Consider the following 18,974-nt stretch of genomic DNA (forward strand, 5'->3'; position numbering starts at 1 on the left):
CTTGGCCAGGATACTTTAGAAAGTGCTTGTTGAAGAAAAAAATAGCTTCACATTTCAGCCTTTTCTTTCTCTGACTTAGATTTAGTGTAAATTCTTGGACCACCCATAGACCAGAGTATTAAGTGTGTTCTTTAGGTGCAGCATAACAGCTTGTTGCTGTAGTTCACAACAGCCTCTCTGTTCTTCAGGTTAATGTAATACTAATATTCTGTATGGTATTACTACTCCCTTAGCATATCTATTAGCGGACAACATTAATTTCCATTGTAAATTGCTAAGGAAAATCTGCTTGAAAGGTTTGGTGTGTTTTCCTTGCCAAGAGAGCCTTTTGAAAATAAAGGAAACAGGTAAAACTTCTTATTTGAGATGCAGGGGTTCAGAATGCATAGAAATTTGGGGGTTTCTTGTTTGTTTTTAATAAACTTTGCAGAAGTTTTGTTCAGCTGGAAAAATGCTGATAGGCACGAGACCAACACTTTCAAAATAAGACTTCGAAGTACTTGATATGGGAAGACTAAAAGATGTACTTTTAAATCTCACAGACTTGAGAGAGAGCAAAGATTACTTGGAAAAAACTTTCTGGAAAAATCTGATGGCTTTTAATTAAAATGTCTGCAAAGTTTGTGGACAGATCTAATATGTGGAACCAGGCAGTAATCCTGTCAGGACAAAGTTTTCAATTAATTTTTATTCTATTTCTAATTTAAAAGTAAGCAAAACTTGGCTTACTTTTTTTTTTTTTTGGCTGCATGAGAAACTCCCTCCAAAAAAAAAGAAGAAGAAGAAATCATGTTTGGCTAATACCAAATGCTCAGTGAGAAGATTGACCTTTGCAGTATTCAGAGGCTCTATTGCCTCTGACAAAGAAATAATGGGCAATAATTGTTCAGAATGAATGTTACCTGCTAGGGAAGATTATGAAGCGAGGCAGGGTAGCTCTATGGAAATATGCTGTGAGGGAGCCTCCGGGGCTGTCAGAGTTCTGGTTTGTTCAGCTGCGGGCACTGATATGAAGGGGCTTAAATGTTCTAATTCTCCTTTTGAATGCTCTTGAGCAACTGCTTGCACGTATAGACTTGCCATTATATCTGCATAATAATGATCTTTTGAAGAAAAGCTTGGACAGAAAACCTCGTTAAATCTTACTGTTGGTATTTGAAAGCCTATTTTCTTTGCATCGGTAAGGGATAGTGATGTAATAATACATACATACTAGAAGTCGGTTACTGAAACACCAGATATAATAATGTTTTCTTTTATTACTATGGAGTAATGTTTTTTAATTAAGTAGAGCAAAACTTCAAAGTCTGGATTAGTAGGCACACAGAAGTTAGTATGGCATGGGGAGGAGAATATTGTTATGGAACCTGTTATCTTAAAACCTGCAGGTGCTCTAAATGAGTCTTAGAGCTGGCTTGGTCTTTTGCTTCGTAGTAGACAAAAATAAGTACTTCTTTGCTTAAAAAAAATCTTAATCCATTTCTTATTTGAATTTGCAAGGCAAATTAATGTATTAATTTAAAGAACACATTAAACTTCTAAGTTTTTAATTGCTGAACAGTAGTGGAAAGCAAAATGGCATGCAATGGAAGTTTAATTTGTTTGTGACCAAATGGCTCTTATGGCAGTATTAAGTACATTCGCTGTTGTTGTGCTACTCATACAATGCTCAGAGGTATCGTATGCAGAACAGAAAACCAAGAAAGGGTAGAAGGAAGAGGTAGCATCAAGCTGTACCTCCAGGTAACTAGTGTGTCTCCTGAAATTCTTCTAGGGTGGTTTTTGTATGCCCTGTAATTAATCCCTTTGTTTTCTTTGGAGCTCTGTGTCCTTCCCATGTTCTAGAGTTGCTTCCTGGTGATTATTGGACTTAATTCAGCTGTTAGGGAAGGCTTTCTTCTGGAACTTCAGCCAATTATTTTGTGCTTCTCAGGACCAGGAGTGGTATTGCTCTATTGATTTCCTTCTTTAAAGTATGTTTTATCTGGCAAAGAATTTTTCTCAGAACTTGCTCTCCGTCAAGCACAGTCTGCAACTTACACATGAGCCAAAGCCTAGCAAAAAAATGGAAATGTTCAAACCTCGCACAGTGTTTCAAATAAATATATTTTGAATGTATTTGTACTCATAAAATGTTAGTGTGTAGTAATAGAATGAAAGTGCAAGAGTTTTACTAGAGCTGCCTTCAGATTTCTTTCCTCCTAATTAGCCCTTGAAATTAGAAACTAAAAAAGTAGTGTCCTATAACTGTGTGATTAAGAGCATGTCTATGCTGTGAGTATATAAATTAGCCAACTTAGAAAAAAGGTATTGCAATATTCAAGATGACAATTGTAACTACAGCCAATAGGAATTTTGTAAATCAAAAGAAATTGGGGCAGACAGCATTCCAGTACTTTAAAAATACCCAAATATTAATGCTCTGCTAGCTGTATACATCTGATGATGGATGTCTTTACCTGATGGAGAAAGTGTCATGGCCTTTAGGAGTATTTATGAGGACACGGAATTTTACAAGTTACTAGTATTAGAGATGAAGGACTTGGCGGGGAGGGGAGGCAATAGGAATCCATAAATAACTGAATATATTCTTAAACTGTACTAATTAGTTCTAAACTGAGATTGAGGTTGCAGTGAGACCTGTGGGTAGGTACAGTTTTTGCCAGTTTGAAGTCCCACAGAAATCAACTGGGTTTTATGCCTTTCACATAAAAATAAACTCTTGGTATTTTAATAGTTCAAAATAAACATAATCACATAGAAAACAATAAGAATTGTCTTTTATTAGAAGTGTATTACAAGCATATAGAAAGACTTTGTTGTTGTTGTTGTTAATTCCCTAAAGAAACAGCGTGTTCTGATGTGTGTTTTCAGTGAGCGTTGAATCTGGGTTTGGGTTTTGCATGAGCTCAGTAGCAGACTTTTTCTTGCAATTTCATACCTTTTTACTTAGGGCTGGTGTGTTTTTAGTAAAACCTGAGCATGTTCAGGTAACGGGAGAGCCCTTATTTAACACCCTGTAAATATTACTGGTTGGATCTGCCTTTTCTGTTACACAACCTTACTAAAGTTGCAAAAGCAGTCTGTACAACTTCAGTTAAGCCTGTACTTCACTAACTTCTTTGACTTCTCATCACGTGAGTTAGAGTGAGGTTCTGTCTGTAAGCAGAATTTTGGGCAAGGAGCTGGATGTAAACCTGGTCTTTCCAGGAGCTGGGTTTGGATTTGCTTTGGCTTGTAGAAAGGTCTTTGAGGCAGAAGTTAAAATGAAGGAAGCTAGAGGTTTTCCAGCACTACCTTCTCTGTCCTGCCTCTCTGTATGGCCTTCTGTTCTGTTGTTGGACTACCTACCTTGCCGTTAATCAATAATAAAAATACAGAATAGCAGGACTTCTTAAAATTTACACTCCAGCTTGCTTATAATACACTTACTTGGCTTTTTACAAGCCTCAAGTAATAGTTTATAGCCACCTCATCCCTCTTTTTTTTTTTTTCTGGCTTTTTTTTTTTTCTTCTTGACCAAGGTGAACGAGCTTGAGGGGTGGGAGGTATAAAACTGCCTTTGACCTCTTCCAGCAGGTTATTGTTATTGTTCCTCTCTCTTATTCTGTGCATGGGTATAACATACAGGCAGCAATATTTTGAAGTGGCTCAGACATTAAATGCTCTATGATAACCACAAAAACATGTAATTAAAAAATGAGCTGTTTGAAATGTCTAATTAGTAAGTCATAAGTTTGTTTCCTCTGAGAGTTCATTCAGTTGCATTGAAGCTCCAGACTGGGAGAAAGTGGCACAGTGAAGTCCAATTTCCTGCTCTGGAACAGGCAAGGATTTAGTATCTTCATCAGTGACCTAGACAGTGGGATCAAGTACACCCTCAGCAAGTTTGTGGAGGACACCAAGCTGAGTGGTGCAGTTGATTTGCTAGAGGGATGGGACGCCATCCAGAAGCTTGGGGAATGGGCCCATGTGAACCTCATGAAGTTCAACAGGGCCAGGTACCAGGTCCTGCACCTGGGTTGGGGTGATCCCCAGTGTCAGTACAGGCTGAGGGATGAAGGGATTGAGAGCAGCTCTCTTGAGAAGGACTTGGGGGTACTGGTGGAATAAAAACTGAATATGAGACAGCAATGTGCACTTGCAGCCCAGAAAGCCAACCGTATTCTGAGCTGCATCAAAAGAAGTATGGCCAGCAGGTCGAGGGAGGTGATTCTGCCCCTCTAGTTCTCTCTGGTGAGACCCCAGCTGCAGTACTGTGTCCACCTCTGGAGTCCTCAGCACAGGAAGGATGAGGACCTGTTGGAACAGGCCCAGAGGAGGGCCACAAAAATGATCAGAGGCCTAGAACATCTCTCCTATTGAGGAAAGGCTGAGAGAGTTGGGCTTGTTCAGCCTGGAGAAGAGAAGGCTCTGGAGAGACCTTGTTGTGGCCTTTCAATATATAAATGGGGCTTATAAGAAAGATGGAGAAAGACTTTTTATCAAGGCCTGTAGTGACAGGACAAGGGGTAATGGTTTTAAACTGGAAGACGCTACATTTAGATTGGACATATGGAAGAAATTCTTTACTGTGAGGGTGGTGAGACGCTGGAACAGGTTGCCCAGAGAAGCTGTGGATGCCCCCTCCCTGGAAGTGTTCAAGGCCAGGTTGGATGGGGCTTTGAGCAACCTGGTCTAGCGGAAGGTGTCCGTGCCTGTGGCAGGGGGGTTGGAACTAGATGATCTTTAAAGGCCCCTCCCAAACCAAACTATTCTATGGTTCTATGATCTTCATGGCTGTGAAAAATGGTTTGTGCTTCATGTGAGGGTGATTTTTCTATTCTTGCAGATCTTGCAGTAATGCACTTCTTGCTTGTATGAGAGGGCACAGGAAGCCAAATGAGTTCTTCAACAGCATGGAGGTTGGCAGATGTACCAAAACATACCTTGGATTATGCTTATTGCACTTAGCATACTTTCCTGTAGAAACTATTATTGAATATATAATTATCCATGATTCATTCTCAAGTCCTGCTTTCATGTTACTGTCATCCCCTGAGGTTGTCAGTTCTCTAGTGACTGTACACAATGTTGAAAGTATTTCTTCATTGTTTAACTTGAGCATATAAATCAATCATTCTTTTCCAGTGTGACTTTTTTAAGAGGAACCTTTTTACTCTTTGTAACGTGGCTAAAAAAAGGGATCAGATTTGCCAGGCAGAAGTATCTACAACCAGAATAGGCCAGCTGTTTGTCTAGTTCACTGGTCTGTTTCAACAGCTGTCTGTGCCACGTGCTGCAGAGGAAGATGAAAAATTGTTCTCAAACATCAGTTGTTTGAAGAAATAAAATACTTAAGTGTTCATTGAAGTATTGTGAAGTGTCTCTTTATTGGAGTGAAATTGTTGGGTAAATAGCTCTGTGTATCTGTAGGTCATATGTTGGATCATGTGTGTGTACAGTTTATTAATCTAAGGAATTAACACTCGTTCTATCACAATCTGAAGTTAAAAGTAATTTTTAGATAAAGAAAAAAATCCCCACATGTTGACGCGGAGGTTACAGGACACTGCTACACAACCAATATGATCAAGCAAATGCCGTTTATTAGCCATTACGCACAGATTAATATAGCAATTCTATCTCCTTATCACGCTCCTACTCGTATATGATTGGTAATTAGTAGCTATCACGCTCCCTTAGCATGCTTATGATTTGTTAAAGCCCTTTGTCCACACTCCTTGACGTCTCCTTGTACATCCTCTTTTGTGTTCTGCTCCAAGTCATGTACACAGTTTTTGTTTCCTCTTATACCAGTTCTTTCCAGTCGACTCAACCGCAAACAACCTTCACGTTCCTTCTTCAAGGTCAGTCCATAGGCCCCTGTGACATGATTCTTGTCATGCAGCCAGGTCCTCATTTCCTGCAGCCTTTTACATCTGGCTCAGGAGGTGACCATTCTCTTCCAGAAACCCCTCCACAATTCCCCCTTTCTTTTCTTGAGCCAGAAAGGCTGTGTTTATCATCCGCTGCAGGGCCTTTTGCAAGCAGGAGAACAGACACGGCAATACCAGCAAGATAATACAAATCACAAACAATCCCATTAACAACATTTTAATCAATCCAACCAGCCACCCTCCAATTCCCAATTTCTCAAGCCAGTCATCCAAAAACCCATGTCGTTCCTGTATTTTTTGTGTTGCGTCCATGAGCTCTTTGATCTGCTTATGAATTGATTTTGATCGATCGTTCAGATCCATACAACACATCCCATCGAAATCCTGACATCCATGACCATGTGCTAACAACAAAAAATCTATAGCAGCTCTGTTTTGTAAGGTAGCATGTCTGATACTATCTACATCGTTGGCTAAGGCTTCTAAAATCCTAGAGGTTTGGTTAGCTCTTTTTGCAACCCAGCAAGCTAAGTTTCGCAGCTGTGTTAATCCTCGAGCCGCAGCAACACCCGGGGTGAAAAAGGAAAAGAGAACTACCTCAGTTCTAGACCATAGGTCAACCTCATCTTTACAATCGCTCCCCAAGGTAGTGACGCTTCTTTTCTGCTTAAGCTTATGTAGGTGAGTGTGATTTAGTATAAGCTTTTGCGAAGGCATTAGTAAGCTTAACTTGCCTATGGTACACGGGCCTCCCACTTTTCTGCTGGGTAGCCCAGGCCAAGCCCTATCTCCACAGATTAGAAACAATCCTTTCGTTAATTTCCAGGGCATGGCCAGATCTGGTACGGGCCGCGCTCAACTGCATCCTAGGTGTGCGCACCAGATCGATTCATTTTTCGAGAACGGATTACTGGGTGTAACATCTTGGAATCCTAACTCTTTACTCTGATAAATGTCTGCATGTGGGTTCCCGTACCCAAAAAATACACAGGATTCTGCTCCTAGAGTTCCCAGTATGTCAAGTTCTTGGGGTTCTAGAGGACTGACAGGTAAGTTATCATCCCACGAATCCCAATGCTCACCACATTTTACTGCATTCTCACAGAGGTTCTGTTTCAGCCTACTCAACCCTGCTGCTCTCTCTTTACTTTCAGATCCGTTTAGGGGAACCCCCACTAAACAAGAGTGAAAGGGTTGTTCAGGCTGAGCCAGGGAGGCACAAAAATGCGTCTGGTTTATGCTCCGCATCAGAGTCACCCAAACGTTGTGACTCCCCTCCCACGGTGTTGGGGGAAGGACTATCGGTGGATGTCCTAAACCTGTTACCAGCAAGAGGGTGATGATGATGCATCCTCTTGTCCATCGTGTTCTCTCCATGGCTTCACCCATCGGCTAGGAACCCACCGCGGTCCTTCCTCTGTTAAAACACAAGCATATCCTCGGCCAGTCATTTTTACCTCAGCGGGACCTTTCCATTCTCCCGTTCGCAAATCCCGATACTGTACCTTCACCTGTTCACATTTTTGTAGGCCGGATTGCAATGACATGTGATGCACAACCATCGGGGGCGACTCTCTGTCCCCAGTGACTCTTAGATAATTTAACACATAAAGCACTTTTGCAAGCCTGTCAGAGGGTACTAATTCTCCCCCTTTCTGTTTTTGCAAAAGTGATTTGAGGGTAGCATGTGCACACTCAACAATGGCCTGCCCTGTGGGGGAATGTGGAATGCAGGTAAGGTGGCGGATGCCCCACAGTTGACAAAGGCGAGCAAACGTTTGTGAAACATATGCCGGTCCATTGTCCGTCTTGATCTCAAGAGGGACACCCAAAACAGCAATGGAAGCGTGCATATGTTGCACAACATGTTTCGCAGTTTCACCTGTTTGTGCAGTAGCCCATATGGCGTGTGAGAACGTGTCAATACTGACATGGACATATTTGAAGCGACCAAATTCTGGTATGTGAGTAACGTCCATTTGCCACAATTGCAATGCACGCAAGCCTTGAGGATTCACTCCAAGGCCAAGGCCGAATCCAGTTTTCTGGCAAGCGAGGCATGACTGAACAATGCCACGTGCATAAGAAATTTTCAGGTTAAACTGTCGGGCTAACATCTTTGCAGATTGGTGAAAGAATTCATGAGAAAGGCGGGCTTGCTCAAACAGGTTGACCGCAGGGTTTTGGCAAGCGGTAGCTACCAGATTGTCAGCTGCATTGTTACCGATTGAAAGACCGAATTGAAACTGATGACTGTGGACGTGGGTAATGAAATAGGGTGTTTGGCGCTGATCTAATAAAAATAACAGTTGCATTAACAGCATATACAAGGTTTGATTTTTCACAGACTTAACCATGGCACGTTCAAGGCGCAAGACGGTACCTACGACATACAATGAATCAGAGACCACTTTCTATCTCTTTTCTGTTGTTGTTGGAGCGACGATCTTACTGCAGCCCCAACCGCAGCTGCCATAACTGTAGCATTATCTTGGGCCAGCATCCGTTGGGCTGCCTCTATTAGAGTAGCAGTACTCGACCCTCGCGGCAGCAAACTGAGGGCCTTTTTCGCTTTTTCATTGGCATTATCAAATGATAAAAGATCCAAAAATCGGATTTTCATGTCATCATTCAAATCTGGATGCGATTGGATGGCATCATGCAGCCTATCAATGAATTTTCCATAAGGCTCTGTTGGTCCTTGTTTTACATTAGTAAAAGCTGGTGCCGCTTTCTCATCGTGTATGCTAGAAAGCACCCTAAAAGCCAAATCTTGACTGAGTTGTAACGCAGCTGCGGGAAGCTGCAGTTGTACAACTGTGCTTGCATAATCGCCCGTCCCTATCAGTACCTCTGCCCGAATCCCAAATAATGGGTCGTTGTGTTGGCGGGGGATTACTGCAGCGGCCTCGCAAGCAGAATGCCAGCCCTGAAAAAACTGTATTTGTTGGGAAGGTGTTAACAGTGCAGTAATTAGCATCTTTGTATCATAAGGGGTTAACAAGTGAGCAGAAAAAATATGTTGCAGAATTGATTGAGCATAAGGAGATTTTAACCCATATTGCGTTAGCGCAGTTTTCGCCTCTTTTATCATTTTCCAATCTAAGGCCTCCCACATATTATCACCTTTTTGATCTATGACAATGGGAAATGCCATTGGATTAATCGTTTGAAACTGCCCTTCTATTATAGCATCCCGAATTACGCCCCGCCACCTACGCCTCGGGTCTACAGGAGAACCAGATCCGCACAACCCTCTGTCCGCCTCTCCTCCTCCCACCGCCCCCATCCCCGGTACCACAGTCATGGGTGGCCGCTGTTGTTGCTCCGGTTGCGAAGAGTCCGGAAGGAAAGGATTTCGCGATCCGGTGTCCAGCGGTCTCGGAGCCTCAATCTTCGCCTCGAGCGATTCCAATTTATGCAGGAGCTCTTGTAGCTGGGAGTCTCCCAAGCCGCTCACACCAGCCTTGGTGCAGGGTGTTGGGGGAGTTGATGGAGGCAGAGGTGCGTACGGTCGTGGTGTTGGCGACACTGAGCGAGACGGCACCTTCTCTAGTTCTGGTGGCGGTGGTGGGAAGTCTTCCTCTTCTTCTTTTTGTGGAGGTAACGGGGGCACCGTAGGTTGAGAGGAACCAGGCTTTTCCTGATGATCCTGCGGCAGAGCTCGTCCCCCCGCTACTACCTTTGTTGGGGCAGATGGAAAAGTGGGCCCCGAAAAAAGGAGAGCTGTTGCCGATATAGCGTCCTTTGATTTTGATTCAGTTTGATTCTCGGGCGTTAGGGCTGCAAAAGCTGACGAAGCAGCCAAACGCTTGGCTTTCATACTCTTTAAGGTTTCGGTAACTAGTCTCCACACAGTGGGGATTTTGCCTGCATCCTTGGAACCCAACGTAATTTCATCCCACAGCTTTGCACCCATGTTTTCCCAGGTGGCAGCATCGAAAGCCGCACTGACTGTGGGGATTAATGCTCTTTCTTTTGCCCATAGCAATAGAGCCTTCAAGGTAGCAAGGTCATATTTCAAGCCTCTCGTAGAGAGAATATGTTGGAGGAGTTTCACGACTGCCTCTTCTTCTTTAAACAGCGTATTTCCCATTCCTCCCCGACCGCTCGCCTGGCCAGGGCGAGTTTCCGCAAATTCAGCTATTTAGGTGCCCAGAGCACTCACCATCGGTCGGCTTCTCCGTCCCCTTCATTTTGTCGGTCTCGTTGATCTTCTCAGCGCCGATCTGAGGGTCCCTGTTCGGGCGCCACTTGTTGACGTGGAGGTTGCAGGACACTGCTACACAACCAGTATGATCAAGCAAATGCCGTTTATTAGCCGTTACGCACAGATTAATATAGCAATTCTATCTCCTTATCACGCTCCTACTCGTATATGATTGGTAATTAGTAGCTATCACGCTCCCTTAGCATGCTTATGATTTGTTAAAGCCCTTTGTCCACACTCCTTGACGTCTCCTTGTACATCCTCTTTTGTGTTCTGCTCCAAGTCATGTACACAGTTTTTGTTTCCTCTTATACCAGTTCTTTCCAGTCGACTCAACTGCAAACAACCTTCACGTTCCTTCTTCAAGGTCAGTCCATAGGCCCCTGTGACATGATTCTTGTCATGCAGCTGTTACGACCTGGTCGCAACTAGTTCATAAATCCCTTGGAGTAAATTAAGGTGAAACGACACCAAATAACTGGTATGAAATTAAGAACAATTTATTAATACAGGGAAAGTTGCATGGTTGTAAGTGTCTTGGGTTTCTAAAGGCATTGAGAAAAGAGAGAAAAGGGAAAAGGAAAGAGAAAGAGGATAGAGACTATGAGAGAGAGGAAAAGAGAGATCACCACCCTTGGATCCAGCGATGTAAGTTGTCTGTAGAGTTTGTAAGTTGCTTGCAGAGTTGCTCCTCCGGTAATCGCTTGCAGGATCGGTCCTCAGGTGGCGGGCGGGAGCACGCGCCAGCATCCCAAGTGAGAAGGTCTAAATACTTTAGGTCCTTTGCATGCGAGATAGGAGAGGGTGGTAACATCCCTCTTGTCTCCCCCCTTTTGCTCGCTTCCCGTGCTAATTGGGACGCCTGTGCTTTGTAGTCTTAGATTGTTCTCGAAATGAGTCGGTGGTCCCCCAAGGGGTGTCTGGTGGTCGTGATCCCCTAGTTGTGGTGTCCGCTGTATGACCCCGCTTCTGCACAAGCGTGGCTGAGGCCTTGCAAAGTTGTTGCACATGTAGGCTGGCCCCAGGGAAAAGATACCATCCTGCCTCCGCAGGATTTCTCTCTTCCTTCAGCCAGAGTTGTAAATCACAACAATTAAGGCACAGCAGGGGTATTGTTCTGTTCCCAAGGCCCTTACCTCTTGCCAGACTTGCAGGCCTCTGTAGTACACATACCCTCCTCCAGCCAGAGTTGTCAAACTAGTTGTTTAAGGCATACAAACTCTGTCCGTCACAGCAGCCAGGTCCTCATTTCCTGCAGCCTTTTACATCTGGCTCAGGAGGTGACCATTCTCTTCCAGAAACCCCTCCACACCCACAGTGAAGCGATACGTTGTGAAGTCTCTGGATCCATTGTTTTAGATCTGATATATTTTGATCTTTCATTGGTGTATGGGTTTTGGCTGGGATAGGGTTGATTTTCTCCATAGTAGCTAGTATGGGGCTATGGTTTGGATTTGTGCTGGAAACAGTGTTGATAATATAGGGATGTTTTAGCTATTGCTGAGCAGTGCTTACACAGAGCCAAGGCCTTTTCTGGTCCTCACATCACCCCACCAGCAAGCAGGCTGGGGGTGCACAAGAAGTTGGGAGGGGGCACAGCTGGGACAGCTGACCCCAACTGACCAAAGGGATATTCCACACCATATGACATTGGGCTCAGCAATAAAACTAGTGGGGAGGTTGGCGGCAGGGCTGCTGCTCGGGGACTGGCTGGGCATCAGTTGATTGGTGTTGAGCAGTTGTTTTCATCTGCATTGCTTGTTTTTTTCGCTTACAATTATTTTTTTAAAATTTCTTTTTAATTATGAAATTGTTTTTATGTCAACCCACAAGTTTCTCCTCACTTTTACCTTTCTCATTCTTCCCCCCATCCCACTGGAGAGGAGTGAGCAAGCGGCTGTTAGGTGCTTAGTTGTCGGCCGGGATTAAACCATGACAATTGCCTATAAGGAAAAATATTGGGTAGAAAGGAAAATAAGTGTATGAAGTGCAAGTTACTAATGGTGAAGGGGCTGTTACATGAGCTGTTGTTAATATCCATGTGTTTTCTTATATTGTTATAGAATCATAGAATTGTTTTGGTTGGAAAGGACCTTCAAGATCATTGAGTCCAACCATTAACCTAACACTACCAAGTCCACCACTAAACCATATCCCTAAGCACCACATCTAATGTCTCACTTGATTTTCAATATTCAGTGAAGTAAACTAGTGAAGGTTAATTTTCTGTCTTCATCTTGCCTTTGTCTAAGCACATGATATACTGAACTAAATAAGCTGTAGTTTGCTGTACAAGCATAATAGTTTTTTATCCCTAAAAGCATTACTTTTAATATCTTTTTTTATTAGTTGTTTATTTATTGTTATTAGAGAAGGTATCAACACTATAGATTACTGTGACTGGCCTGGTCTATTTCTTCTGTCATCTTGATTATTATGTTTGTCCACAGATCTGTGGTACTACTAGCTACATAACATCTGAAAATCTTCATGATGTTGAGACTTCTCTAAATGCCTTCAGAGTTTATCACGGCATATATTATATGCTTATGAGGATCCTAAGACATCACTGTCTGTTACATGGCAAAAATAAAATAATACTGGGGCCAAACTATCTTGAGTGTTTACTAACTTCAGAATCCAAGTAGAAATGCCTGCTAGTTTAAGAACCTGCACTTGTTAATTTCACTTGCCACAATTAATCATTCTATCTTAACTATGTGTTTCCAGCTGGGAACTCAGTATTAGTGATTGTCTCTAAAAGTTTAATTTAATTCCTTTAATTAATTTTATAAAGAGAAGCAACCTTGCTCATTACACTTTTCAAAATACCCAGATGCCTGGGAGATTTTTTTGTGCTTACTGCACTGCATGTCAGCATGGCTTATTGACTTGGGCTTTAACATTGCGCTAAGCATGCTTGGGTAGTTTCTGGTTTGGAGCTAGTTTATGTCTGAGTGGCTTGGAGCACAGGCAGAGTGGGTTTCCTTCTGCTTACGAAATTGCACATAGGTCTACCCCTAAATACTTTATAATACTTACAATGTCCTTTATAAAAGGACAGTAAAGTCTTTCTTTCTGTCTCCTACAGTTGCATGCCTTGTTTTACATTTACAAATGTTCCAATTTTGGGTGAAGTCCATAACAATGTGTTTTGTATTTAAATTACAGGCATCTGTACTAGAGTCCAAGATGAATCTTGTTGAATTTTGTTAATTTTCAATAAGCATCATCTGGTGTAGATGTACAAATTCTATTCGTTCCTGGTGCTCAGAAGTGAGATTGTTCATCTGGAACTAATAGCCAGGGAATAAATTATAAATATATATAGTATGTTCATAATGCAATGTATTGCTATGTCAGCTTTGCTTAAGATATGATGCATTGATTATATAGACATTTCAAACACAGCAAATTACAGTGTTAAACTAATTGCTGAGAACACTTGGTACATTTGTTAGAGTCTATTTTTTTTTTCTCAATAACGTGTGTATATAAACGTGCAATACGATATGGAGTTACCACAATCTTCTCAGTTCTTTTCAAAGTTCAATGATCATATGCAGTCATCCACGGTGCTAAATATAGCTCTTAACTTTCTAGGCTGAAATTTTCTATGTGGCTGTTAGAGTAAGTGTTTATATGACTGGGAGTAAGTATTTCTTCTTCCGAAACAGTAAGTCTAGAGCACCTTCTGAATGTGGTGCCAGAGTTCTTCAGCATGGAAGAAGTTGACTGAAAAGAGGTTCAGTGACTAGTGGAATGGACAGAGGGAAACACAGCTTACCTTTTTCATGTTATTTGTAGCCTGTCTGATTATTTGTTACCATGTTATCTTTATTCAGATTGTTAAACTGACTGTTTATAGAATGCTTCCCAAAAACCTTCAGAGGAGAACTATGATGCAGAGGCTGCACCTTTTCCCGGAAGATGTGAGTAGTCATGCAGTTACGTTTTCATTCCTGTGTGATTTGGAGGTGAAGAGGGAGTGTTAGCAGCAGCAAGACTCTTGTTATAAGAAGGTAAATTAAGAAAAATCAAGCTGCTTTTATTTATGTATCTAAATATAGTTGAAATGTTGATGCTTTTTTTCCTTATTACCTCACAAAATTGTAAAATATAAGACATGCATGAGATTGTCTTCTGTGTTATAGGTCAAACACTTAGCATGAAGAATGCAGTAGTGTTGACAAATTTAGGTCTGGATTTGGGGGCGAGTGGTGTTGTTTTTTAAACAATCAGATAGCTAAGACTGTTCTCACCTGCTTCAGGTTATTCCAGAAGATATAGAGAAGAATCTTCTACAAGAGATTCCTCAGCCACGTGCAGTCCCCAAGAGGTTAGATGAATATACACCAGAAGAAATTGCTGCCTTTCCGAAGGTTTGGACTCCGTAAGTATCTTAGATTTTTTTAAAAGGACACTTTGACTGAATATGTACTACATAGGCTCTCGCATTATCAGTAAGAAAAAAAAGTAATGATTTTTCTCTTTATGTCATCTTTTTTTTGGAGAGAGGAGGTCATTAAAGCAAAGAACAGTCATATTAGAAGGGAGTGGTTGCTAAGTTTTTTGTATTTCTGGCCTTCTAATGAGAAAAGCTTTGCTTTTCATGAAGTCACACTTTCAGCTCTTCATCAAAATGAGCTGAGTAAAAGATGAGTAAAAAAACTTCATTAGTCTATGTGAGTTGTATGTGCTGTATAATACGTAACTGCAAGCCATAGCCAAAGGAAACACCACGTGGCTCTGTGACAAAATGATTCATTGCAGGGGGGAACCCTTCAGGTTTTCTCCAGAGCAAGGGAAAGAATTCTGCTAAAGTAGACCTTGGAGCGTGGATCTTTGGCAGGGAACATACTATGTGTTTATTTTCATCAAGTTTCTTTTCCATGCGCAGTATCAGTCCCTCAGTAGTTGTGTGGCATATGAATGAGTATTTGTGGTTTGCTTTATACCACCACATGCAGCGTTGAGTCAACCTGCTAGTGAAAATAAGACGTTACATTTGGGACATTTTCTGATTAGTACCAGTATGATTTTTCTTGTGTTCATTTTAGGAGTCCTATTTAGGCTCAAGATTCCATTACGGTAGTCAACAGAGGAATTAATTTTGAAAGATGGCCCCTTTCCTGATTATTCTAATGAAATTCAAGAAGAAATATAACAAGTAGGGAGATGGGGAAAGGTGTAAATAAGCTAACACCAGAACAAACTTGATGGTCTCTCTCCATTTAGATTACTGGTATTTCTATTTCTGTAGTAATTTTTAAAAGCTTATGTTTCTCTTTGTCCTATAAAAAAGTGTTTCTGTGTACTGACATACACTAATCCTAGAAAATAGACTTGGTATGAGCCTCAAATGGTATGTCATCCTATTGAGTATTTCCACTGAACCAGATGTTAGGTGCATGCGGACAGAGGTCAGCTGCTGAAATGGTGGTAGCAGCTTATTTCTCATGAGTCTGCTTAAGATACGACCTCTCAGGTGTCTTGATAGCTGACTGATTGCAGAACGGTCAAGGTTGGACCGGACCTCCGGAGGTCATCTGGTTCATCCCGATGGCCCTGGCTCATGCAGGGCCATCTAGAGCTGGTTGCCCAGGACCATGTCCAGACTGTTTCTTAGTATCTCCAAGGATGGAAACTCTGTTCCAGTGCTCAGTCACCCTCACACAAAAGAAGTGTTTCCTGATGTTCAGACAGTACATCCTGTGTTTCACTAAGTCTTGTTCAAATCAGTAGGACTTCAAAGTGACAGAACTGAACACTTCCTGTATTTACAGGAGCATTTAATAGGTTCAGCGTAGATTTTCATGTCCAGCTGATCGCAGAACACTATGAGAGAATGATCTGCAGCAACTACATGGTTTAGATTTGTAGCTATTAGTAACTAGATAGTAGCAAGCCTTGTACAGTAGAAAAAAAATCATTGTACAATAACTAAACCAGTAACCCTCTTTCAAACAAAGGAAGCCTTTAAATACAAAGAGAAGGAGGCGTTTTATGTAGGAAGGTAAAGTTAATCTGGAGGAACAAAACTGAATTAATGAAGAGAAGGTGAAACTTGCCTAAGAAGAATATTCTTAAATGGTCTATCAGTAAGAAGAGAAAGCAAATAATTTTTAGTGCATGGCCAAAACTGCTGGTATACATCTAAAAGGGGCCTGATGCTTTTTGCTTGCTAAAATTAATATTAAAGGAGTTTTTTGAGGGTTTTTTTTTTTAAAGCATGTATTTTCTCTGCATTATAAGGCACATACAAATAAGGGCATTTACCCTCCATAGGCAGCAGAGATATGTGGACAAGAGATATAACTTTTCCAGAAGAAAACTGGTAATAAGATAATGTAAATGAACGCTTGAGTAGGACCTTCTTGCAATTCAAAAGCAGAGTGTGCTCATAATTCCTTTTATGGGTCAGAAGCTCTCACTGCTTAAGCCAGACCAATACAATTAAGAAATCCCAGGAATATATGTAGGACAAATGTCTGTATCCATTTTGCATATATTTATAGAATTTGTATTCCTTTGAGGGGAAAACTGAGTAATGTTCCATTGTTCTGTCACATCTAACAGAAACCAAAATAATTTTTTAGTGAAACTTCTTAACGTTAGTGGGCTTTTGCTTGCAAATCCTTGTAATAACAGGAGAAAGTTAGTCCGTGACATTTATCTAGTCTCAAGTCAAGTGAAAAAGCCTGCACAGGACTATATTTATGTATAATGTGTATTTGTGCTTGCACGTCCACACACATAGTAGTCGTACGGAGTTGCACTGATTTTGCGTGTCAGAGACGGGATGAGACCTTTCATTTGTGGAATATTTTTTCCTCTGCTTTTAGTGGTTGAACCTGGTGAAGCATGTGATGTTATGAGGGCTGACTGTATCACATGACTACTAAAGATGCACACCATTTTGGTTTTGTCTTTTTGGGTGTTTTCCTTGTCTTGCAGTTAACATGTAGGTTCTAAGTAAAAGTTTTAAGTGGATTCAGAAAAGGGAAGTGTATGGCCATCAGTGGCTATTAAATATGGTTCTCCAGGCGTGACTCATGGCTCAGGAGGTTGTAAATATTGCTGTATATTTATCTTGTTTCTTTAACTTTTTCTGTGTGCGTCTGCCACTGAGATGGTAGAACTTTGATGTGACCTAGAAGGGTAGATCTTACATGTGTTTAGTAAATAAATGAGCAGTTGCTGAACAGCCTGTCTTATGATAAAATTTGAAATCTATTAAATTCCTAATGCGAGGCTTAAGTGCCAAAGGCAAAGAGCTGTGGGAATGAAGCAAGTAGATCAGAGTATGATCTGGAGTTTTCCAGATGATCAGTACTGACTTGTGCTCTTCTGCTCATTTTCAGTATGTAGAATGTAATGTGGTTTTTGGTAGGAAAAATTTCAATATCGGGTGAATGTTATATGGAGAACACCTAAAAGAATTGTGTTCTGCACACAAAAAAAAAGCGTGTTTGTTTATGTATCAGTATCTAGACACTCCTTTGTGATAGTGCTTGCTTAATGTGGTTTGACTTAGGTCTTCATTCTAAAATAGAGGAAGGGCATTGACAGCATAAAAGAAGAGCATTTTGTAAATTACTTGGGTTTTGTGATATTTCTCCTGTGTTCTCATGAATGTGGGTAATACTTTCAAAAGCTTATTGAAAAATCAGTTGTACTTAGGCTCCTGATTCTAGATGATACTAAAATAAAGTCTGTGCGTCAGCTCTGTGTAATGAGGCACCTCAGTATTACCGTTTCCACCGAAAGGGAACAACGTCCAGTAATGCTTTAAGCCCTCTTCAGGGTGGAAATAGGTAGACTGATTTTGACTTTTTCTAATCTATATCAGTTATACATATTGCTAAGTTTGTTTTTATCCTCAATACTGGATGGAGTTGAAAATGCTGACATCTCCTGGTTCCTATGAGATTTCATTGGCTTATCCCTGAAGAAATTTAGATTCTGCACCAATGACCAGAATTCTACAGTGCATTAGAGTAAAGCTGATAAGCCTCTCATGCCGTGGGGTATATTATACTCTAGTGTAACTGTCTTTAGTACTAATACTAATATTCTCACAGGATAATTTAGCACTGAATTGGAATCTGGCACTTAGTTTTAACTAACTAATTGGAAGTATCCCTTTCGTTAAAGCGAACAGTGTTATGCTGCCAGAGCTTTTGAAATGCTTTTCTTTGTCCCCATGCACTGCTGTAATCTTGCTTGAGTTCATCTCCTCAGCACTGGGCCACCTTAGTTGTGTTGACATGTAGGTGTGTGTGGCAGAGGACAAGTTAACTTGATGGCATCTGATTTAGTTATTGCTGTCAAACTAAGTTACCTAATAGCTTCATGTTAGCATTGAGAAAACTACTTGGGCATGTTGATCCTTGGGGAAAATCTGCATGTAAGAACACTATTTTGAAGTTAGATTTGAAGCTAGAGTTCCCCTCCCATCATTTCTTGGAATGATTCCCTGTGGAGGAATTCAAAGAACAGAGTAGATAGGCATTCATTTTTTTTTCTATTTCTCTACTCTGCAGAGGTTTTTGGGAGGTGCTATCTGTATAAAGTCTTTTTACTCCATGCCAGTTACAGAAGTTGGGGAGCGCTGCTGCCTTAGAAGCCCTGCAGCTGCAGCAGATTTGAAGGCTTTCAACTGAGAGGGTCATAGTGCTTCTCCTGTGGGATGGATGGGTAACTCCAGTGGATATTCTGGTGAGAAGAACCAGGGGATTAGGTGGACCTGAGAGGAATGGAATAGAGGGTCTGAAATGAATGTGAAGGAATGCTAGGGAGGAGTGGAGTTAGTGGGCTCTGGATGGGGTAGGGAGAAACAGAGGGGAGTTTGGGAGAACTTCAGCGGTCTGAGTGGAGAGACT

The 18,974-nt window shown here is 41.5% G+C and overlaps 1 protein-coding gene across 1 annotated transcript in view; it reads left to right on the forward strand.

The window, feature by feature from the left end:
• Positions 1-18,974, forward strand: part of MRPL13 (mitochondrial ribosomal protein L13) — a 43,990-nt gene that overhangs the window by 11,283 nt on the left and 13,733 nt on the right. The window contains exons 5-6 of the mRNA XM_068397139.1: positions 13,935-14,021; positions 14,361-14,482. Coding sequence (XP_068253240.1) covers positions 13,935-14,021; positions 14,361-14,482 — 209 coding nt within the window. The remainder of the gene's footprint in view (positions 1-13,934; positions 14,022-14,360; positions 14,483-18,974) is intronic.

This window comes from Nyctibius grandis, chromosome 3, assembly GCF_013368605.1.
Source record: "Nyctibius grandis isolate bNycGra1 chromosome 3, bNycGra1.pri, whole genome shotgun sequence".
NCBI lineage: Eukaryota > Metazoa > Chordata > Aves > Nyctibiiformes > Nyctibiidae > Nyctibius > Nyctibius grandis.